Here is a 23,680-nt window from a genome sequence, read left to right as displayed (position 1 = left end):
TCAGCCTTTTTAAAATTATTTATTTATTTATTTATGGCTGTGTTGGGTCTTCGTTTCTGTGCGAGGGCTTTCTCTAGTTGCGGCAAGTTGGGGCCACTCCTCATCGCGGTGCGCGGGCCTCTCATTACCGCGGCCTCTCTTGTTGCGGAGCACAGGCTCCAGACGCGCAGGCTCAGTAATTGTGGCTCACGGGGCTAGCTGCTCCGCGGCATGTGGGATCTTCCCAGACCAGGGCTCGAACCCATGTCCCCTGCATTGGCAGGCAGATTCTCAACCACTGCACCACCAGGGAAGCCCCTGTCAGCCTTTTTATACTTATTTTTTATGTGGCATATCTTTTTCCATTCATTTACTTTCAGTGTATCTGTGCTTTTATATTTAAAGTGATTGTTTTATAGACAGCGTATAATTAGGTCTTGCTTTATCAATTCTGACAGTCTTTGCCTTTATAATCAAAGTGTTTAGTCCTTTGACCTAAAATGTAATTATTGATATAGTCAGATTTATCTCTACCATTATGTTATTTGTCCCCTCTCATTTTTCCCTGTCTTCTAGCTTTCTTGTATTCTTTTGGATCAAGTAAATAGTTTTTAGAATTCCATTTTAGTTTACTAATGCTTTTTTAGCTATACCTCTTTGCATCATTTTTTATTGGTTACTCTGGAGAGTGTAATGTTCATCCTTAACTTTTCATAGTCTGTTTAGAGTTAGTATTGTAATATACCATATAAACTGTAAAAGCCTTGCAACTATATAGGTGCATTTACTCCCTCCACACCATCCTTTATATTACATTTGTCTTATGTATTGCCTGTACATATGTTGTAAACCCCACAAGATAATGTTTTAATTTTTGGTTTAAATTGCTGTATATATTTTAAGGAAATTAGAGAAAAATTCTTTTGTGTTTACCTAGGTTATCATTTCTGATGCTCTGCATTCCTTTTTGAAGATCCAAGTTTCCATTTCATATCATTTACTTTCTGCCTGAAGAACTGTAGCATTTCTTTTAGTGCAGATATGCTGTTTAATACTTAAGATGTTGTACCATTGTCTTTCAGCTTCCATTATTTCTGATGAAAAGTTAGCTGTCATTCAAGTTATTGTTCCTGCATGTAATGTGTTGTTTTTCTCTGGTTGCTTCCAAGATTTTCTCTTTTTATTTGGTTTTCAGCAGTTTGATTATGATGTGCCTAGGTGTTTTTCTTTGATATTATCTTGCTAGTGGTTCATCAAACTTTTGAATCTGTAAATATATGTCTTTGACCAGCTTTGGGGGAATTTTCCAGTTATTATTTCTTCCAATGTTTTTTCTGCCCTATTCTCTTTCTCCGCTCCTTCTGGGACTCCAATTACATGTATGTTAAACTTATTTCTGTTGTCCCACATATATCTGACACCCTGTTCATTTGTTTTTAATCTGTTTCGCATTGAATAATTTCTGTCAATTTATTTTGAAGTCCATAGACTCCTCTGTTGTCTCCATTTGGTTTTTAAGCCTTCTAGTTAATTTGTAAGTTTCAGACATGGTATTTTTTTTTAACTTCTTTATTGGAGTATAATTACTTTACAGTGGTCTGTTAGTTTCTGCTGTATAACAAAGTGAATCAGCTGTATGTATACATATACCCCAATATCTCCTCCCTCTTGCGTCTCCCTCCCACTCTCCCTATCCCACCCCTCTAGGTGGACACAAAGAACCGAGCTGATCTCCCTGTGCTATGCGGCTGCTTCCTGCTAGCTACCTATTTTATATTTGGTAGTGTATAATGTCCATGCCGCTTTCTCGCTCGTCCCAGCTTACCCTTCCCCCTCCCTGTTTCCTCAAGTCCATTCTCTACGTCTGCATCTTTATTCCTGTCCTGCCCGTAGATCTTTTTTTTTTTAGATTCCATATATATGTGTTAGCATAAAATATTTGTTTTTCTCTTTCTGACTTACTTCACCCTGTATGACAGTCTCTAGGTCCATCCACCTCACTACAAATAACTCAGTTTTGTTTCTTTTATGGCTGAGTAATATTCCATTGTATATATTTGCCACATCTTCTTTATCCATTCATCTGTCAGTGGACACTTAGGTTGCTTCCATGTCTTGGCTATTGTAAATAGAGCTGCAATGAACATTGTGGTACATGACTCTTTTTGAATTATGGTTTTCTGAGGGTATATGCCCAGTACAGACATGGTATTTTCTGTATGTAGGATTTCCACTTGGTTCTTCTATTATAGCTAGTCTCTGAGATTTCTCATCTTTTATTTTGAGCATATTTTACTTTATGTCATATAGTATTGTTATAATGGCTGTTTTAAAACTCTTGTCTTCTGATACCAACGTCTGGATCTTCTTGGCACCAGTCTCCATTGACTGACACTTCTCTTTAGCAGGGGTTGCATTTTCCTGATTCTCTGTATATTGAGTAACTTTTTATTGCATCCTGGACATTGTGGATGTTGCCTTGTGGAACCTCTGGATTCTGTTATATTCCTCTGAAGAGTAGTTGTTGTTTTAAAGGTGGGTATTGACCTGGTTGGCCCCCAGCTGCAAACACTTTCTCTTAGGCAGCAGTTTGACTTTTTTCCTTAACTGGGCTGCTTGCAGTTGGCCCCACATATGCATGGTTCAGGAGGTCAGCCAGAGACTTAGAAGAATTTATTCCCCAAATTGGGGGCTCCCTATCTCTGACTCACGTTTCTGGGATTTCCTCCCTTCACTTTTCATATTCTGTGGTTTTCCAAATCTCTCCTGTGGTTCTTCAGGCCAGAAAAGTGCACATTGTGTGTGTTTTCTCTTAGATTTTTAGCCACCCCTCATTGAACCCACCCTCATTCTGTGCTGTTCCTTTCTTCCAAATATCTTCTCTCCAGAATCTGCCTGCTTTTGTTGATTCTCCAGAGCCTTCAGGTAGTCTTTTTGTTGTTGTTCCTGTGTTCATGGTTGTTATCAGGTTTGGTTGGTAGGATACACCTCAGCCATACAGGAAGTGGCACTCTGTATAATAAAGACAAAAAGTGAAATTGCTGTTATCCATATCACACTTGAGAAAATGGGAGATTGCCCATTTGGAATATGTAATTCCGGAGAAACAATCAGCATATTTCTCATAGCTTAAAATAATGTGTCTGTATCTAAGGTACATAACTTAGGATGCCATTATGAAGCAAAACCATAGTAAGAACTATGGCTGATATATAAGAAAGATTTTTTTTTCTTAAGAAAACAAAGCAAAAGAACATACCCATTGTGTTTTGTTTTTTGTTTTTGTTTTTTTTTTTGCGGTACGCGGGCCTCTCTCTGCTGTGGCCTCTCCCGTTGCGGAGCACAGTCTCGGGACGTGCAGGCTCAGCAGCCATGGCTCAGGGGCCTAGCTGCTCCATGGTATGTGGGATCTTCCTGGACCGGGGCACAAACCTGTGTCCCCTGCATCGGCAGGTGGACTCTCAACCACTGCGCCACCAGGGAAGCCCACCCATTGTGTTTTGACTCATGTGCCTTCCTTAGCAGGCCCCTATTGGCAGTTGCATTTTTAATTTATGCTTACTAGTTAAAATGGCCTTGTGGATCACTACTGCCATCTGTTGGCTGATTGAATGGGCTTCTGATTGAGTATAGTGATATTTATGCTGATAAAAAGTTTCATGATTGTAAAAAAAAAAAAAAAGGCTGCTTCTGCCTCAGATGCTTTGGCATACAGAGAAATATGTTTGTTCTTGCCTTCAGAGAGTTTGATGCTAAGAAATATAAGCTTGTTCCTGCCCTACTTTGGTGAGATGTTATATATTAAAAAGTTAATAGTAGAAGAAATGCCACAAGCTGGCTTGTAACAGCAGTTTTAATTTAGTAGCATGGAAAACAAGTGCTCTGAATTCATAGTAGGGAGAGATTATTGTGTACTGTGGTGCGGGGTGGGAAGGCCTGGTGGCAGAGCGGACCTTACGCTGGATCCTGAAGCAGGTCAGATGGAAAGAAGTTGCAGGTAGAGGAAGCAGCATGAGCACTGGCAGGTGTGTGTGTTGTCAGATTCAAACTATCAGTGCTTCCCATTCTGTGACCCCAAACCACCAAACAGATTAATACTAAGACATTGTAGCTTGACACTGAGGTTTGTGGTTTTTCCTTTAGGGTGTAGGGGGAACATGAGGACAGATACTGTGCAGATAGTGTGTTTGTATCTGGTTCAGGCAGACTTCCTGCACTATTGGTTTATTCTTAAAATTACTGTAGAAAGTTCAGTTAACCTGAAATCAAATCTGCTCTTGATAGTGCTGTTGATTAATATAATCTTGGAATATAATGGAAAGTCTTAAAATTGTGGTTGAAAATATGGATTGCTTATTTTTTCCCTTTTCCCAACCCTGAGGACTTATATTATTCCCATAATAAACAACATATTAAATCCTTTCAAAAGTATTGTGAGTATTAAGTGGGGAAAAAAGCAAAAGGAATAGGAAAAATAAGACATGGGAAAATTGTGTTTAATCTTGGAGCAAGGAAGTCCTTTACAAACAGAAGACTAATTTCCTTAATATATAAAGAGTTCTTACAAATCAATAAGAAAAAAGTAGAAAATGATCAGAGGATATCAACAGCCATTAACATAAAAGGAAATAGAAAATATTTTAAAATGTGGATAGGTGCTCCATCTTGCTTATAATAAGAGAAATATAAATGAAAACTACAGTAAAATTTTTACCTGACTGATAAGCTAAGATCCAAAAGTTTTATAACATTACCATCTTGGCAAGAGCGTGGGGTGATGCACACTCTCATAATATTGATGGTGGGAATGTAAACTGATTAAGTTTCTGGAGGGTGAGTTGGCTGTGTTGACCACAGTTTAAATTGGACATAACCTTGGACCTAATGATTCCACTTCTCGATGTGTACTCAAATGTATACTTGTGCATAAATGAAATGACACATGTATAGGAATATTCCTTAGAGTCCTGTTTTTTATTTTGAAATATTTTTTACTTTTCAGAGATGTTATAAAAATAGTACTCAGCCTTCCCTTCCCCTTTCCTTAATTTCCCCTAATATTACTATCTTTCGTGGCCATGGTATAATTATTGAAAACTGTAATAACAATGACACAGTACTACTAGGTAATATGCCGGTCTTACCTGACTTTAGCTGGGTTTCCCATCCATGTCCTTTGCTGGCCCAGGATCCTCCATCCTGTACTTGTGTCTCTTCAGTTTGTGTTTGTCTTTCAGCACCTTGACACTTTTGTGTATATATATTTGGGTTCGTCTGGTGTTTTCTTATGATTAGATCGAGATGTGGTTTTGGCGAGAACACAACAGAAAACAGGCTGTGCCCTCTCACCCCACCAGGATGTGCACCAGGAGTTGCAGGATGTGGACACATCTCATTCCTGATGATGGTGACTGCAGTCGCTTAGTTAAAGGTTATCTGCCACTTACTTCACCGTAAAGTACTGTTTCTCTCTTTGAAACCAAGAGAGGGGATTCTTTGAGATTCTGCAGATGTTCTGTTTCTGGTGAACGTCCAGTCAACAATCTGTACCTGTCACAGCTATTACTGTGCTTGCCTGATGGTGATTGTCTATTTCCATCATTCCTTATACATTTACTAATTGTAATTCTACTACAAGGAAGAGGTCCTTTCTCCTCCATTTATTTATTATTTATGTAGGTGTGGACTTATATTTATTTTGTTCACCAGCTGACAGTCCGCCACTGTCATTATGTTGTTGCTCAGGTTGTGTCCTAGATTTTGCCACCAGGAGCGCCTTCCGCTCAGAGCCTGTGCCCTTTCGGCACGTCCCATCATCTGTGAGTCCTTCAGTTTCTAGCACCACAGGTATTCTGGGCTCAATCTGGTGTGTTCTCCAGTGGCCTCGATTCCTTTTATTGGAGAATGGTATTTACAAACCAAAGATCTGGGTGCCAGGGAGGGTGACCACACAACCCAGTTTGCCCAGGATGAAGGCGTTTCCTGGGATGTGGGACTTTGGAGTGGCAGGTCCGAGACGGGTGCTCTCCCTGGTGCCAGGTGTGCCCGGACAGAGCCAGGAAGTATGCATGTGTGTGCACTGTCACACACGTGTATGCACCTCGGTGTTTATTTCTACACTGACACTGATGCCTCCATTTGCAGCACAGCACGGTTCACCCTGGCCTCCCCCTGCCCTTTCCTGACTCCTTTCTCCTGACTTGAGTCACAGTGTACTCACTTGCTTGATCTTAGTATATACACAGAGCAGTTTGAGAATTGCTACTGCTTCTGCTACAGTAATAGTATGCTGTCCTTTTTGAGCCCAGCTTTACAATATACAGTTGACCTTTGAACAATACAGTCTGAACTGTGAGGGTCCACTTATTCGCGGATTTTTTTCACTAGGTAGGTACTGCAGTACTACACAGTTTGCAGTTAGTTGGAATCCATGGATGTGGATATGCTTGTGTTGGAGGGCCAACTGCAGAGTTATACCTGGATTTTCAACTTCACGGGGGGTGGGGCAGAGGGTTCTGTGCCCCAACACCCCCGTTGTTCAAGGGTCACCTGTGCAAAGGTGACCCTTTTTTTTCCCCCAAGTGCTCTTTTCTAAAGTCACTTAGGTTCTTTCAGGGCAGTTATGTTATTCATAATATAGTTGTGCACATTTGTTACTGTTTGTATTTAGTTTTATGTTCTCCACACACCCTGGTTGCTCTTAACTATTTACTTTTTGGGTATGTGAAACATTACCATGGTTCTAAGAGTCAGAGGGAAAAGAGATACTCAGAAATGCACGTTCCCCTCAGCTCTGCTACGCCATTCCCAGCCTTCTTTCTCCATTCTTTTCCCACACATCTGTTATGGGTCGAATCATGTGTCCCCCAAAAGATGCTGAAATTCTAACCCCCAGGACCTGTGAGTGCGATCTTATTTGGAAATAGGGTCTTTGCAGAAGATCAAGTTAAGATGAGGTCGTTAGGGTGGGCCCTAATCCAATATGACTGTGTCCTTATAAAAAGGGGAAATCTGGACGCAGGGGCAGACACGAGCAGAGGGGAGACGATGTGAAGACACAGGGAGAAGGTGGTCACCTCTAAGCCAAAGAATGCCTGAGGCTCCCAAAGCTGGGAGAGAGGAATAGAACAGATTCTCCTTCACAGCCTCAGAAGGAACCAGCCCTGCCAACACTTTGATTTTACACTTCTATCCTCCAAAACTGTGAGATGATAAGTTTCTGTTGTTTAAGCTGCCCAGCCTGTGGTGCTTTGCCACAGCAGTCCCAGGAACTTAACAGCCCTTGTAACCAGTTTCTTATGGCTTAAATTGTGTGCCCCCAGAAGATATGTTCAAACCCTCACCTGTGAATGCGACCTTATTTGGAAGTAGGGTCTTTGCAGGTATAATAAGATGAGGTCATATTGGATTAGAGTGAGCCCCAAATCCGGTATAACTGATGACCTTAAGAAGAGGGAAATTTGGGCACAGAGGAGACACACATGGGGAAGAGAGGACCATGTGATGACAGGGGCAGAGACTGGAGTGAGGCAGCCCCGAGCCCAGGGCTGCTGGCAACACCAGGAGCCAGGAGAGAGGCGTGGACAGACTGTCCCTCAGAGCCTTCAGAAGGAATCAGCCCTGCCAACACCTCGGTTTTCCACTTCTGGCCTCCAGAACCGTGAGAGGTTAAGTTTCTGTGTTGTAAACCACCTTGTCTGTGGTACTTTGTTACGGCAGCCTTAGCAAACGAATATACAATCTCATTAGTTTCTCATTTATCCTTCCTGTTTCTTTTGCACAAAAGAGTGGAAACATGGATATTTTCCTGTATCTCCTTTCTTCCATGAAGGGTAAGCATGCAATCAATAGATAACTCTTTATCACTTTGGAGCATTATTTTTAACAGCACAAGACTGGAAACAGTTTAAACATCCATCAGTTGAGCACTAGTTAAATACTTATCCATTACAGTGGAATATTATTTGTTCACTAAAAAGAATAAGCAGCTTTATATGTACTAAAACAGAGTGATCTCTAAGATGTGGGTTTTATTTATTTATTTATTTATTTATTTATTTATTTATTTGGCCGTGCCGGGTCTTAGTTGTGGCATGCAGGTTCTTTTTTAGTTGCGGTATGACGGATATAGTTCCCTGACCAGGGATCGAACCCAGGCCCCCTGCATTGGGAGTGTGGAGTCTTAACCGCTGGACTGCCAGGGAAGTCCCTAAGGTGTGTTGTTGATTAAAATACTTATACACAGAAGACTGGAAATAAAAAAGTGTGCCAGCCATAATCCAGTAAACCCTCCCCCCCGTATGAGAGCAGGTTTAGAACAGTTAGTTCAAGGAGTCTGAAAACGAGAGGAGCCCTTAGCCTCTGAATTGTTCTATTTTGTGTGATTTCTGGTTTCCTTTGGGGCAGGGATGGTTTACAGCTAACCATGAGGAAGCGCAACCTGTTCTTCCCTGATGGGACTGAAAGGCAGGTGGCGAGGAAAGGACCATGAGCAGAAGGGCAGGACAGGAAGTGGGGATGGGGTCAGTTCAACAAATGTATGCAAGTGGAGCGGGTCAGGAGTCCTTCCTTCAGGGCATGGGGCGTCAGCAGGCCTGCTGGACTGGGGAGGAAGGAGGTGAGGTTCCGGAGGTTTGGGGTGTTGCTTAGTGGAGGGCCTGGAAGACCAGCCTGAAGCATTTGGAATTGATGAGGTTGCGTTCAGGAATAAGTCCTCAGAAATCAGAAACAACAAGATGGAATTAGTGTCAGAAGAATAACATGTTGAAATTTAAGGGATGGGTTGCAGGGAACAGTGCTGCAGGCAGGAAGACCTGCTCAAAGGCCTTGGACCGGGAGAGCTGGGGGAGGTCTGGGGGGACAAGGATAAGTGCTTCGTGCATATCACCGTTGGAAGAAGCCTCAGTATGATCCCCTCCTCCCCACTGTGTCCTTTCCTGAGGCCATGTGATAGGGAGTGGTTGCCGATGAAACATGGTAAGAGGAGTATTAAGATGTAAGAATTTCTAAAATGCTTTCAGCATCTTCGGGCTTATGTGGAGGATGGTCAGGAACACCACCAATCTGTGCTTACCGAGCTTTCTGCCCCTCTTCTTCTGGGGGACCTCCCCCATCACTCTGAGTTCTGGTGGCCCAAACGCTTTCACGTCCAGAGTAGTGCTCAATGGAGAACTAGAATCCAGAATCCGTCCTGAGGCCCAACCCGGGTCTTGCATCCCTCAAACATCTCTCCTTTATCCCAGTCTCACTGATTTCATCCTGAAGTTCTACCGTACTTTAGAGCAGAGGGTTCCCAGCTTTTGTGGGGAACCTGTTTATGTCTCTAAATGTGGCCAGGAGCGCTGTCCCTGGGAGGGGAGGCAGCGTGGGGTTGCCCACAGTCCACTGGCATCGCTCGCCCTGCATCAGGGCACCAGCTGGGATCACAGGGACCCCAGCACCCCTGCCTGGCCTGGTGCAGACTGTTTGTTAAACCCTCTAACCAAATACCATTTAATTGCAGAAGAAATACCCCAGTTGTGGGTTTTTTGTTTTTGTTTTTTTTTAAAGCTGTATGGATAAGGTGAACAATACAGTTAGGCCAGAGAATTAAATATCAATATTTAGATTGTTTGGAAATTGAATATTTTCTGAAATGGGGTAGTTTTAAAGGTATTCTGCATAGAGGTAAAGGCTAACATCGTGTTATTTATAAATCCAAGAATAAGCTTAAAGAAAAGGCAGATTTTTATACCTTGTAGGAATGTGGAAGTCAATATGTTGATTTTTAAACCTACAAGTTATTTCTGGACATTCTAAATCATTCCTTTCTGACTGTCACACGTATGTAGTTACATAACAGGCAGCTGCAGTTTGTTATGGCCTAGACTTTCACATGGAGTGTCTTGCATGTCTGACCTGTATCCTTGAAAAGGTCGGGCCTTAAGTACCTACTGAACAATGCCAGTCCCCGGCAAGTGTCTTCAGGGGCTGCTGGTGAGGACTGGCTCCATCCTGCTGGTTAGAGTGGAGGTATCTGCACGTGTTTCTTTTTTTTTTTTTTTAATATTTATTTAAATTTATTTGGTTGCGCCGGGTTTTAGTTGTGGCAGGCAACTCCTTAGTTGTAGCATGTGAACTCTTAGTTGTAGCATGTGAACTCTTAGTTGCAGCATGCATGTGGGATCTAGTTCCCGGAGCAGGGATCAAACCCTGGGCCCCCTGCATTGGGAGCGCAGAGTCTTAACCACTGCGCCACCAGGGACGTCCCTCTGCATGTGTTTCTGTAGCGTCTGTCAACCATACCAGGCTGGGGCCAGCAGTGTCAAATGGAAGGGTTTTCCTTCTTCCCTTGCAGTGGTTTCTTGGTCCACTGTGCTGAGCAGGAAGTTACAGAAAAGCAACTCAAGAGACATTGTGAATCCCCTTCCTGATTGCAAAGTAGAGGGGATCATTCCCTGGTTTGCAGTTTTTAAATACACTAATTAAAAAAACTCTTTGACAGTTTTGGACAAAAAAGGAAAGGAAAAGAATCAGTGAAGATTCTTTAGAAGATGATGAGACTGTTTGAGAACATCAACATTTTAAAATTTGGCTCCCCCTTAGGGGTATTTTTTCTCCCTTTTTCCATGTTAGTTACACCGTAAGAAGACTGGCCAGCCTGTCGTTATTTCCGGCTCCGGGAGGGGCTGTGAGCACTGAGGCATGTGTGGGTTTGATGGGTTTGTGCACGATCTCACTGGGGGACGTAAGTGCTAAGTGATGTCAAAAGGCCCCTGCTCGTTCCCGCGATTCTGCCCCAAGTTCTCATATGTTCTTGGTATTTGCCACGTGTGAGGATATGTTACCAGAACTACGTGCCAAAATACCAGCTAACTGCACAGCATTTGTCACTTCTGATTTCTCCTGGGTTTCACTGGGTCTTTCCAGCAACAGCCTACCTTAAAGAATTCCACGTTAGCATCTGCCAGACGTGAACAAATTAGGATTTTCTGTTTCTGAAGTCTTATTAACTCTCATTCTTTCTCACGTTTGTCTTTTCAGGAAAACCAGTTCTGTGTCCTTGGAGGCCCCCAGCCCAGTCCTGGAGTCTCAGGCAAAGCCTGGCTTCAAGCTCCCACGTTGGACAGCCGTTCAGCTCCCAGGCTGCTGAGGACCGGAAGGAGGAGCCCCTGCACTCCATCATCAGCAGCTCGGAGACCGTGCAGGGTACTGTGTGTAGCTGCGTTTGGGTCCAGGAAGTCTTTGTTGGCTCGTTGCTGGCTCATGAGGGGAAGATTTTGAGGCAGAAGCAATGATTGATAGAGCCACCCACTTGCTTCAGACGATGGAAGGTCTTGGTTGGAGGGAGGGTTCCCCAAAACAATGCCTCCTGCGTTTCCGGCTTCTCAGGAACTTCTGACTTCCATCCTGGCGTATCTTGCCCCCTCTGGTGGTCACCCGTGAGTTCGCACGGGGCCCCTTTAAAGTGGTGATTCACGGCACATCTGCTAATAATCATGGAAGCAGGACGTAAACTCAGTGTTGGCCCCGCCGGTGAAGGACTGCACTCTGGGTTGTCCTTCATTCCTGGCAAGTGTGAAAGGCAATCTCCAGAGCCAGTCCTGCAGTGGGTCCATTTCTGGCTTTCAAATGAGACGACAACAGAATATTTGATGTTTGGGTTAAGAGGAGAAGTGAGGTTTTCTTGTTATTTTGCTCTCTAAATGATCAATTTGGAAACCACTGTATTCAGGAATAGAATCCAGGGTCTGGTTGTTAGAGCCAGCTCGCCTCACGACTGGGTAGCCAGCCTCGACAGCCCCTGGAGGTAGCCCGACCTGAGGCCTGTGGGCTGCGGGGAGGGAGGCAGGTGAGGGCTTGTGCCCTTATGCCCCTTTCTGCGGGGAGAGGGAACCACTGGTTTGTTCCGCTCCCAAGACCCCCTGCCTGAGCCCCAGACACTTGGTTTCTTTCTTTCTTTTTTGTTCGCTGTTTTGAAACATGTTTAAAACTCCTTACCTTAAAAGATTTTTTTGACTGTTTTACGTAGCATATTCTTCCACGAAAAAAGACATTAAACTTTATTGGTTGTGTCTGCGATTCATTACTAGGTTCTGTTTCCAAACATGAGTTCCAGGCTGAGACAAAGAAGCTTCTGGACATCGTTGCCCGTTCCTTGTACTCAGAAAAAGAGGTGCGGTACCTGCTAATCACTCCCGGCGCTCGCAAGGTTTCTTTTGGCGAGACTGTTTCTATGCTATTCTGGGGAGGTGCCAGCTAGTACATTAGCTGTGAAAATGCATTAAATTTGGACAGGTCCTCATCTTGGCTACCAGTGAGAGTATTTTTACCAAAATCTGTTGGGTTTTATGGATAACTATATGCAGGTGATTCTTTGAGCCAGATTGAACCTGGGAATTAATGAATTTTGCTGATAATTTAGAAGTCCCTCAGGTGTTGCCGTGGGGTCATGCTGAGGTCCATCTCTGTGGTGTTGTCGATGTGCGCAGAGGCCCTGGGTTCACGCCCCTCATCACCTGGCATCGCCACCTGTGGTCTGTGGGGGTGTCAGGGCTGGAGGAGGAAGACCCCGGCCCAGTGTGGAGCAGAGCAGGGAGGAGCTGCCAAGGACCTTTTTGAGGAGACGAAGCTCAAAATGATGACGCTCAAGGGTGACAGGCCATGGTGAACCATCATTTCCATGCTCATTTTTGCTAAAATGCAAAGAATTTGAGAAGGGTAAAGCACAACTTTCCAAAATGAAAGGACTTTCCAGGGAGTATTTCCAGGTCTCGTCCTGTTAAATTCTATATTCAAATGTCCCCGTGACATCCGGCTTCTGTTCTCTTGGGGTCAGGTCACACCTCCTTCCCTCTCCCCATGTGCTGTGTCTGACTGTAAGTGGAAGGTCTGTCGCAGGTAAAGGGCTTTACAAACACGGGTTGGTAGTTGGGTCTGTGGCCCTTTTTTCTCCTGAACATGGTAGGTCTGGTTTGTGATGAGATTAAATGAAGTCAGTGAGTCCTTTGTGGAGTAGAAAAAATATGTTTTGAGGATATTTTGACATCCCTGGGCAAGAGTTGAGAAAGAAGTTGTCTCACGGGGTCCTGTTTAGAATTAACAGATTGACACCTAACTCCAGGTTTGATGTTAAGGAAGGAGCAGTAGAGTTAGAGTCGACATAAAGTTGGGTCACGGCGGTGTGATCTAACGTCAAGCATTCTGTGAGCTGCCCTGGAGAAACTGCCTTTGAGGAAAGCAGGACATCTTTCTGGTTAAACAGTTCTGTGGCATTTCTCCCTCAGCCTGTACCAGTTGCTGCAGATGCTGCTATAACCAAATAGGTCCTGCAGCGTTGGCATCTTCTTTCCATTTCCATAGGTGTTCGTACGGGAGCTGATCTCCAATGCTAGCGACGCCTTGGAAAAGCTGCGTCATAAGCTGGTGTCTGAAGGCCAGACGCTACCGGAAATGGAGATTCACTTGCAGACTGATGCCGAGAAAGGCACCATCACGATCCAGGTACTTCGTGCAAGTGTCCCGACGCGGGGCACGCCACCTTGCCTCCCATGCTGGCGACCGCCAGGGCCTCTCCACCCACTGGGATGGGGGACGGGCTGGGCTGCCTTTTCGTCATGGCTCTAGGCTCCTAGTGACCTGCTGACCACCTTTACTGTTAATTTACTATAAAAACACTCATTCAATATTTAGAAAATTTAGAAATTTAGAAAATACAGATAAGCAGAAGAGGAGACGTTTTATTTATTTATTGTTAAATTTTATTGAAGTATAGTTGATTTACAATGTTATGTTAATTTCTGCTGTACAATGAAGTGACTGTTATACATATATATTCTTTTTCATATTCTTTTCCATTTTGGTTTATCACAGGATATTAAATATATTTCCTGTGCTATATGGCAGGACCTTGTTGTTTATCCATCCTGTGTATAATAGTTTTCATCTGCTAATCCCAAACTCCCACTCCATCCCTCCCCACAACCTGCCCCGCAACCACAGGTCTGTTCCCTATGTCCGTGATTCTGTTTCTGTTTCATAGATAGGTTCATTTGTGTTGTATTTTACATTCCACATGTAAGTGATATCATATAGTATTTGTCTTTCTCTTTCTGATTTAACTTCACTTAGTATGATAATCTCTAGGTCCATCCATGTTGCTACAGATGGCTTTATTTCATTATTTTTTTATGGCCGAGTAATATTCCATTGTATACTATATATACATATATATATATATAAATATACACCGCATCTTTATCCATTCACCTGTCGACGGACATTTAGGTTGTCTCCATGTCTTGGCTATTGTAAATAGTGCTGCTGTGAACATAGGGGCGCATGTGTCTTTTCGAATTACAGTTTTGTCCGGGTATGTGCCTGGGAGTGGGTGTGATGGATCACATGGCAACTCTAGTTTTCTGAGGGACCTCCATACTCTTTTTCATAGTGGCTGCACCAGTTTACATTCCCACCAACAGTGTAAGAGGGTTCCCTTTTCGAAGAGGAGAAAATTTAAAATCACTGCATCATTCAAAAATAAATACTGTTGACATTTTAGTATGTGTCTATTTAGGGTTTTGATCTATGCATTAGTCTACATATCTAAAGAGATTTTTAAAAAATTTTTTGGCCACGCCACAAGGCTTGTGGGATCTTAGTTCCCTGACCAGGGATCAAACCCGCGCCCTTGGCAGTGAGAGCACGGAGTCCTAACCACTGGACTGCCAGGGAAGTCCCTAAACAGATTTTTAATTTATTTTTATTTTTTACTGTACGCGGGCCTCTCACTGTTGTGGCCTCTCCCGTTGCGGAGCACAGGCTCCGGACGCACAGGCTCAGCGGCCATGGCTCACGGGCCCAGCCGCTCCGCGGCATGTGGAATCTTCCCGGACCGGGGCATGAACCCGTGTCCCCTGCATCGGCAGGCGGACTCTCAACCACTGCGCCACCAGGGAAGCCCCTAAACAGATTTTTAAATGATATATTATTTTTTAATATACAGGTGACCCTGAATAATACTGGGGAGGCGGGGACAGACCCTCCCCACCGTCAGAAATCCACATATAACTTCTAGTCTGCCCTCTGTATACCCGGTTTCTCCACATTTGCAGGTCTCCCTATGCAGTTCCTCTGTACCCACTGTTCCACATCCACGGATTCAACCGACTGTGGGTCGTGTGGTACTGTAGGTAGTACTTGCTATTGGAAAAATATCTGTAAATAGGTGGACCCGCACAGTTCAAATCCGTGTTATTCAAGAGTCAGCTGTAACTCTTCACATTTTAAAAAAATTTATTTATTTTATTTATTTATTTTTGGCTGTGTTGGATCTTTGTCGCTGCACACAGGCTTTCTCTAGTTGAGGCGAGTACGGGCTACTCTTCGATGCGGTGCGCGGGCTTCTCATTGCGGTGGCTTCTCTCGTTGCGGAGCACGGGCTCTAGGCAGGCATGCTTCAGTAGTTGTGGCACACAGGCTTAGTTGCTCCGCGGCATGTGGGATCTTCCCGGACCAGGGCCCGAACCCGTGTCCCCTGTATTAGCAGGCGGATTCTCAACCACTGCGCCACCAGGGAAGCCCCACACTTTTAACTATACTTATACTCTTGTGATGCATATTTCCCCATGTTATTGAATATTATGTGGTACTATATTTTTTATTTTATTTTAATTAATTAATTAATTAATTATTTTTTTTTTTGCGGTACGCGGGCCTCTCACTGTTGTGGCCTCTCCCGTTGCGGAGCACAGGCTCCGGACGCGCAGGCTCAGCGGCCATGACTCACGGGCCCAGCCGCTCCGCGGCATGTGGGATCTTCCCGGACTAGGGCACGAACCCGTTTCGCCTGCATCGGCAGGCGGACTCTCAACCAGTGCGCCACCAGGGAAGCCTTGTGGTACTATATTTTAATCACAGCCCAGTATTTGGATTAACAGTCTTACTTTAGACGCAGCAATAGTTTTGGCAGCTGTTTTAACCTTTGAGCAGTTTAAAGTCAAAGAGTTAGAAAGGCAGAAGTGGGGTTCATCAGGCAGTGGGCCTGAGGACCACCACATTCCCGAGACAGCTGCTCTAGGACCTGCTGGCTGGGCTTATGGGGCGGCGGGGGGCTTGTGGGGCGCATCCTACGGGGCGGAGGGCCTGCCTCCGTGGACTCGTGCCTCTTCCCAGCAGGCCTGGTTTCGCTTCTCAGAATTGCTGCTGGTGTCTGGTGATCTCTTGTTCACTCCTTTGCTCTGCTCTGTGCATGTGTGTGCCTTGCTTGCTGCTGCTGTTGTTTTGAGAAGCTTTATTGAGATATGATTTTTACATATAATCGAGTTCCCTAAGTTCAAGTGTACAGTGTGTTTGGACCAACATATACGGTCATGGGACCACCCACACCACTGATGTCATCACCCCAGTATTCCCTGCCCTTCTCAGCCCTTGTCAACCACTGATATGCTTTCTGTCACTATGGTTTTCTGTTTTCTAAAATTTCATGTAAACAGAGTTACACAGCAGGTAGTCTTTTGAGTCTGACTTCTTTCACTTGTCACAGTGCTTTTGAGATTCTTCTACGCTGTTGTATGTATCAGTAGTTTGTTCCTTTCTGTCACTGAGAAGTGCTCAGCTGTGTGGAGGCATCACAGTTTTACGTATCCATTCACGAGTTGGTGAGCACTTGGGGATGTTAGCAATAAGCCACTGTGAACATTTAAGTCTTTGAGTGGGCATATATTTTCATTTCTCTTGGGTAAATACCTAGGAATAGGATTGCTGGGTTGTAAGCAAGGTGTCTGTTTAACTTTATGAGAAACTGCCAAATGTCCCCACAGCAGGTGTCCCATTCTGCGTAACTCCTGGCAGCATTTGGGATGCCAGTGGCTGCACATCCTTGTCAACACTCGTCACTGTCAGTCTTTTTAATTTTAGCCATTCTGGTGCGTGAGCAGTGTATTTCGTTGTGGTTTTGATTTTCATTTCCCTAATGATTAATGGTGTTGAGTATCTTTTCATGTGTTTCCCATTCGTGTATCTTCCTTGTGAAATGTCTTTCAGATTTTTGCTCATTTTTAATCAGGTTGTTTGTCTTTTTATTGCATTGTAAGAGTTCTTTGTATATTCTAGATACGAGTCCTGTATCAGATATACTTTTGCAAATATTTTCCCCTAGTCTGTGGCTTGCCTTTTTATTTTCTTAGTAGTGGCTTTTGAAAAGCAGAAGTTTTTAATGAAATCCAGTTTATCACTTTTTCCTTTTATGCTTCATGCTTTTAGTGACCTATCGAAAAAGTCTTCCTATTCCAAAGTGATAAAGGTTTTCTCCTATCTTTTCTTCTACAAGTTTTACAGCCTTGGCTCTTACACTTAGATCTGTGATCATTTTGTGTTTATGTAAGGGAAGGGCTAAGAGTTGTTTTTCGCCTGTGGCTGTCCCATTGTTTCTGCACCATTTGTTTTTCCTTTCCCCAGTGATTTGTCTTGGAACCTTTGTCAAAAATAACGTGACAATGTCTGTGCAGCTCTTCCTGGACTCTGTTTTGTCCCTTTAATCTATGTGTCTATCCTCTAGTGAGGTTTTCTCCAGTGAGGCCTGGCTGACGTGGCTGGAATTCGCCTTTTCTGGTGACGGTGTTCTTACTTTGCTGGGCCCACCTGGCAAGTGTAACTGATGTGCTCGTGCTGGGTGTCCCCACACGTCCATCCTGGCTCCCTGGTGCATTCGCTTGGGTGCTTAGCTTGTCTCTCTCCTCAGGACACTGGCATCGGGATGACACAGGAGGAGCTGGTGTCCAACCTGGGAACCATTGCCAGGTCGGGGTCGAAGGTAAGCCACCCGCTGCCCTTTCCTCAGGTGCTGCAGCTGTTCCCCCTCTCAGGTTCGAGGGTCTCCCCTCAAAGGGCAGTTCTGACCAGAGAGGGTAGGTCCCAGACGCTCTGGACACCAGCTTCAGAGGAATGTCCTCAAGCACGAGCTTGTTGGCATTGGGGACCCTTTATCACAGGATTTCACTGTGTCGGCAGGTCTCCGGGGCAGGGCTGCCCCCCCTCTGACCAGTCTCGCCCCACAGGCCTTTCTGGATGCGCTCCAGAGCCAGGCGGGGGCCAGCAGCAAGATCATCGGCCAGTTTGGAGTGGGTTTCTACTCGGCCTTCATGGTGGCTGACAGAGTCGAGGTCTATTCTCGCTCGGTGGACGCAGGCAGCCCCGGGTACCAGTGGCTTTCAGACGGGTAAGTGAGCAGGTCCCACGTCACACACGGAGTGTCCCCAGGCCTTGGGGCCATCGAGGCAAGTGTCGCCTGCCACGCAGAGTGGGACTCAGCTGGAGCTTGCAACCTGGTCTGGGAAGCCAGGCTCCTTGGAAAGCGCCAGCGCGCTGTCCTGGGCTTTTCATGGGAGGCCTGAGCCCCACACTCGGGGAGCCGTTACTCTTTTTTGCTGGGTGGGTCCCCTCTCTGTGTTCCGGGGCGGGTGCCTGTGTTCTGAGGGCGTGTCCCTGACTCCTCGACGGGGTCAGGGTTTGGCTCCCTGGCTGCCCCACCTCCCGCCGTCTCCACCGTGTCCTGGGCCTGCGATGTCCAGGAACACCTTGACTGTTCGTGGAGGATAGCACCCACCATAGCCAAGGTTAAGTGTTTATCTCACAGGCCCCCAAACTTCATTTCTGAATCCTGCTTTCCCGCAGGAAAAGTGAAAGTGGGGCCCACAGTCACCAGGGCCGAGGGATCGACAAGGTGCCCCTCGTGTGCTTCTACTCTTGGGAGGAGGCACCTGGCCAGGGGTCCAGAGCGCTTGGAGTTAGCACAGGACGGGGGTCTCTTCCCAGAGTCTGGCGCTCACCTGGCCGCTTCAGGGGAATGTGAGACTGAGAGGTTGTGTTCAGGAGCGGGGAGCCCCGCGCCCCAACCCCAGCGGCCACTGTCCCTGGCGGAGGTGTGATGGCCTGGGGGACACTCCAGCTTCCTTTCTATGCAAGTCCTGCCTGCCACGTGGGACTTCTCAGCACTGACAGGCGGAACTCGCCTTCCTTCTCCCGCGTGTCTTAGCTCTGGGGTGTTTGAAATCGCCGAAGCCTCAGGAGTTAGAACCGGGACCAAAATCATCATCCACCTCAGGGCAGACAGCAGAGAGTTCACCAGCGAGGCTCGGGTTCGAGGTGAGCAGGAGCCTGGGCCTCTGGGGACGTGCGTGTGGGTCAGTGCGGTACCTCCTGCCACTGCGTTTTAGGACATTTTGGGGCGGGGGTCGCAGGCGCAGGGCTGGCCGTGGGTTGGGGCAGGGTCAGGTTTGCCCTCCTTTCGAGCAGCACTGTCTCCACTGCGCTTGCTGGTGGCGCAGGGTCCTGTGCTCGTCCTGCCTGTGCTGTAAGATGTTGCCAGCCCGCCCACCCAGCCTGAGTCCAGGCTTCCGGACAACCAGAGCGGATGCAGCTGCGAGGTGCTCCTCTCTGTCCAGGTCTCACTGGATGCTACTGAAGGTGCCCAGCGCTCTTCAAGGGGTCACGTTAGCCCGTGAAACCCTGTTTATGTCGCCAAGAAGGCATCGTGTCTCATGGTGGCCTGGGCCTCGAGATCTGGTTTGGGAGTGAGTTCTGCTCCCTGTGTGCGGGGAGGGCAGGGCCGAGGCCTCCCAGAGCTGTGTGACCCCTGCAGCACCTTCCAGAGCTTTCATCTACAGAAGCTTCCTGTGTTCATTGCTTTTTTCTGTCTCTTCCAGATGTGGTGACAAAGTACAGCAAATTTGTCAGCTTCCCCTTGTACCTGAACGGAAGGCGCCTTAATACCCTGCAGGTGAGGCCTGGTTGCCTTCAGGCTCAGGTGGCTGTGGAGATGAGCTGCTCCACGTCAGGCTGGCGGGGCAGAGGTGGGACTGGGCGTTGCTGTCAGAGCCCCAGGACTGGGTGTTCTGGGGGAGGCGAGATCTGTGGGTGCAGGCAGGTCCATGTGCACCAGGGGGTCACCCTTCACAGCACACGCTTCGTGCTCCTGAGTGTATTCAGTCATGCTGTCATCACCATGGTCGGTTCCAGAACATTTCACCCCCAGAAAGAGACCCCATGCCCATCAGCAGTCACTCCCACTCCCCGCCCCTGGCCCCTGGCAACCAGTCCACTGGATTGGCTTATTCTGGGCGTTTCATAAAAATGGAGTCGACCACTGTGTGGCCTTTTGTGTCCAGCTTCTTACTGTGTTTTCAGGGCTTACGCTGGTTGTAGGGTGTATCAGGGCTCTGTTCCTTTTCACGGCTCAGTAACTGTCCGGCGCGTGGCTCAACTGTGTTTCTCGAGCTGCTCACCTGTTGGTGGCTAGTGTCATGACGTCATGCAGGCTCGTCCAGACCCTGCCTCCTGCTTTGCTCTTCCTGACACTGTGCTGGGGACAGGGCGCTTGCTCCCAGAGCCTTTTGTGTGTCTCTCTGACCAGCACTGGAGAGGGTGGGGCTGGAGACAGAGGGCCCGGGAGGCCGACCCTCAGTCATGCTGAGGGCTCCTTTGCCAGCACCCGGGCCCCGCAAGCTCCACCAGGTCAGCTCCACGCGTTGTTGGGAGGATGCGTCTGAAACATAACGTCCCTGTTCATTCCATTTCCAGGCCATCTGGATGATGGACCCCAAGGATGTGGGCGAGGGTCAGCACGAGGAATTCTACCACTACGTCGCTCAGGCCCATGACAAGCCCCGCTACACCCTGCACTACAAGACGGACGCACCTCTCAACATCCGCGGCCTCTTCTACGTGCCAGAAACGGTGAGCCGGGCGCAGACCTGCCATGCGGGCTGCCAGGGACTTGTCCGCTGCTCCCTGGGTTTACACACCAGCAGCACTTCCCCTGAACGGTGACAGCTCAGCACAGACATCACAAAAATTGCCTTAGCAGCATCAGGACGAAAGAAAATCCTATGCGTCTGGACGGATGAACAGAAGTTGAAGTGAGGGGTGCTGAACAGAGAGATGTTTGGCCCGGCAGGCCTGGGCTTTGTGGACGGGTGCAGGTGTCCTGTCTCCATGCAGTGTGCTCTCCCTACTTCTGCATGGCTTAGGGCAGCACCGTGAAGGCCCCACCAAATCCTGCAGCCGGGAAACCTGCTTGGGTTGAACCCTGCTTTCCTGGCTTTAACTGACTAGAGCCCCACGCCTGTTACCCATCTTGGAAAGAGCTGTTCTACCCTCCCGCTGAGTGTGCTCTGCAGACCAGCAGCCCCAGCCTCCCCTGGGCCCATGAGGAGTGCAGAGCCTTGGGCCCAGGACCCCCCAAGTCAGTTCCCGCCTTAACAAGATCCCAACATGGTGTGTGTGCAAATGGCAGCTTGGGAGGCGCTGGTTTAGAGCAGGGTTGGCAGACAGCAGCCACTTTGGGCTTTGCAGCCTTGTACCACCAAGGACTCTGCCCTTGTGGCGGAGGCTCACGGGCCACACTGAGATGGGCACGTGTGGCTGGGTTCCGAAAACTGTAGACACGGGAATTTGGATTTCATGTATTTTTCACGTATCATGAAATGTAATTTTTTGCCTTTTTCCTCAACCATTTAAAAATGGAAAAGCCATCCTAAGCTATACAAACAGGTGATTTGGCCTGTGTGCTCTAGTTTGCTGACCCCTGACCCCTAGCAGGCTTGGCTCTGTTCGCAGGGACATGTAAGTCATTGTTTTTATGGGGAGGGCGGCAGCTGCCCAGAGAGGGCCCCCTACCCGACCCGGAGCCATGGTGGGAGCGGCCTCCCTGGGCCCCTCTGGGCTTTTGAACAGACAGACACAGGCAGGACACCGCACATCTGCCTCAGATCTCCCAGCCCAGGTAGCCTTAGGAAGGGGTTCCCCGTGGCCTTTCAGGCTCTGCCTCCTGGCAGGGCTGCCGCGGATTTCTGCTCTTGCCACCTGACGCTGCCCTTTTCTTGCCTCCAGAAACCAACCATGTTTGACGTGAGCCGGGAGTTGGGCTCCAGTGTCTCGCTGTACAGCCGCAAGGTCCTCATCCAGACCAAGGCCACCAACATCCTGCCCACGTGGCTGCGCTTCATTCGAGGTTCGGTGCCAGTGTGTGTGCCCAGCTGTGTGGGCTGAGGCCCAGGAGCAGCTGCCTGCTCCAGATGCCAACACCATCAGAAAGGGCTCATCTTTGATGAGTGCCGGGTCAGGGCGAGTCACCACAGCTGCTGGCTGGTGAGCCGAGTCCTCACAGTGTGGCGCCTCCCAGGGAGCTTCCTGTCTCCAAACACTAGTCTTGGTTGATTTATCCATGATATACTATGATTTTGAACAGAAAACCCAGGAGGTAGTCTTGAAAGAGGGTCCAGTTGATGCTGAAATCGTAGAAACTGTCCCAGCAAAGGCTCACCGGCCTTGCTTGCTTTCCTATCGACCCCATGGTTGTGACCTGGGCTCTGCCTGAATTCTAGGAAGACAAGGGACTTGGGAGGAGGAGCCCCCGAGCGTCCTCCCTTCTTACCCGCGCTCGGCCTGTGTCTCACAGGTGTGGTGGACAGCGAGGACATCCCCCTGAACCTCAGCCGGGAGCTCCTCCAGGAGAGTGCGCTGGTCAGGTGAGCAGCCGCAGGACACAGTGGGCACCTCACTGGGTTCGCCTTTGCCACGGAAGGCCCAGGCGGGCTTGAAGCTGCGGAGAGCAGAGGGTGGAGCTGAAGGTGCCCAAGGGAGCTGTGGGCCTGGAGAATATGAACAGGTCACGCGTGCTTTGCCCCATGTTTTACTTCACGCTTTTATAAGAGGGGTTTGGAGACTGACACAGAGGAGAATTGCTGCCAGTTCCAGGAGATGTTCCCTCCCTTGGCCAATCCCTGTCACTCATTCCCGGGGCAGCTGCGACAGGGGAAGTTCCATGCAGGGCTGTCTCTGGGTGGACGAGGCAAAGGACAGCCCCAGAGCCAGGAGAACGTCTGACCTCGGTCCAGGAAGGTCACTAATGGTGTGAAGGAGACAAGGGCTGGGCACTGAACTCTCTTTTGGAGACATCGCTTTTGGAATCCTCGTGAGTTGGGGTGGCCGAATTTCTCCTCCCCCATCCTGATCATGGCAGCAGCTGCTATTTACTGAGCATTTATTCTCACCCAGACTGTACCAAGCCCTTCCTGTGCAGCCTGTGTCATCCTTGCAGGTGGGAGCCACTAGGTCTCCATGTCATAGTTGTGGAAACTGAGTTACAGGGAGGTCACACCCGCCAGTGAGTGAACCTGTATTTGAACCCACGTTTTCTGATCTCAGGCATGTGCTCTGCCCCTAGCAGCTGGGACTGGGCTGACCCAGACGCTGGCAGGATGCAAGGCTGAAGGCGGGGGTGTGTCCGGCCACTTGGTCACTGCTGGTGGTTTTCCAGGGCTAGGTTGTCAGTCTGAGCACTCATCTTGACCAGCAGAGTCAGACTTAAATTTTTTAAAGAAACTGAAAGAAAAAGTAGAAACTTGATGCAAAGTACGTTTTTCCCCTGAACCTGGGAGAGTAAGTTGTCCACTCTATGCCCATCGTCCCCAGGTATCTCAGGGTGTGTTTCCAGAGAACAAGGACAGTCTCCTCCCAGCCAGCACAGCCGTCAGTTGGAGTTGACGTGGTGCAGCTGCCACGTCTCATCCTCAGACCAATCCACGTTGCACACTTGTGCCCGTCACGTCCTCTAGAGTAGGAGGGTCCAGTCCAGAGTCACACAAGCCTTTAGTTGTCACGTTTCTCCAGTCTCCTGGAGGTTGGCCAAATTCCACAGTCTCCCCGACTTTCACGACCTGGA

The 23,680-nt window shown here is 47.7% G+C and overlaps 1 protein-coding gene across 2 annotated transcripts in view; it reads left to right on the top strand.

Moving 5' to 3' along the window:
- Positions 1-23,680, top strand: part of TRAP1 (TNF receptor associated protein 1) — a gene marked incomplete at its 5' end in the record, with an annotated part of 59,276 nt that overhangs the window by 24,829 nt on the left and 10,767 nt on the right. Inside the window, 10 exons of one of the 2 annotated variants that reach the window (XM_079718498.1) lie at positions 11,002-11,166; positions 12,051-12,133; positions 13,321-13,461; positions 17,699-17,770; positions 18,015-18,175; positions 18,992-19,101; positions 19,662-19,735; positions 20,536-20,691; positions 21,847-21,967; positions 22,415-22,484. In XM_079718498.1, coding sequence (XP_079574624.1) covers positions 11,002-11,166; positions 12,051-12,133; positions 13,321-13,461; positions 17,699-17,770; positions 18,015-18,175; positions 18,992-19,101; positions 19,662-19,735; positions 20,536-20,691; positions 21,847-21,967; positions 22,415-22,484 — 1,153 coding nt within the window. The remainder of the gene's footprint in view (positions 1-11,001; positions 11,167-12,050; positions 12,134-13,320; positions 13,462-17,698; positions 17,771-18,014; positions 18,176-18,991; positions 19,102-19,661; positions 19,736-20,535; positions 20,692-21,846; positions 21,968-22,414; positions 22,485-23,680) is intronic. The other variant, XM_079718497.1, reaches the window with a different exon arrangement.

Source organism: Hyperoodon ampullatus (genome assembly GCF_949752795.1).
Source record: "Hyperoodon ampullatus genome assembly, chromosome: 14".
Lineage (NCBI taxonomy): Eukaryota > Metazoa > Chordata > Mammalia > Artiodactyla > Ziphiidae > Hyperoodon > Hyperoodon ampullatus.
Note: the sequence above shows the minus strand (reverse complement) of the source record. Positions and strands in the feature narration are given on the sequence as shown.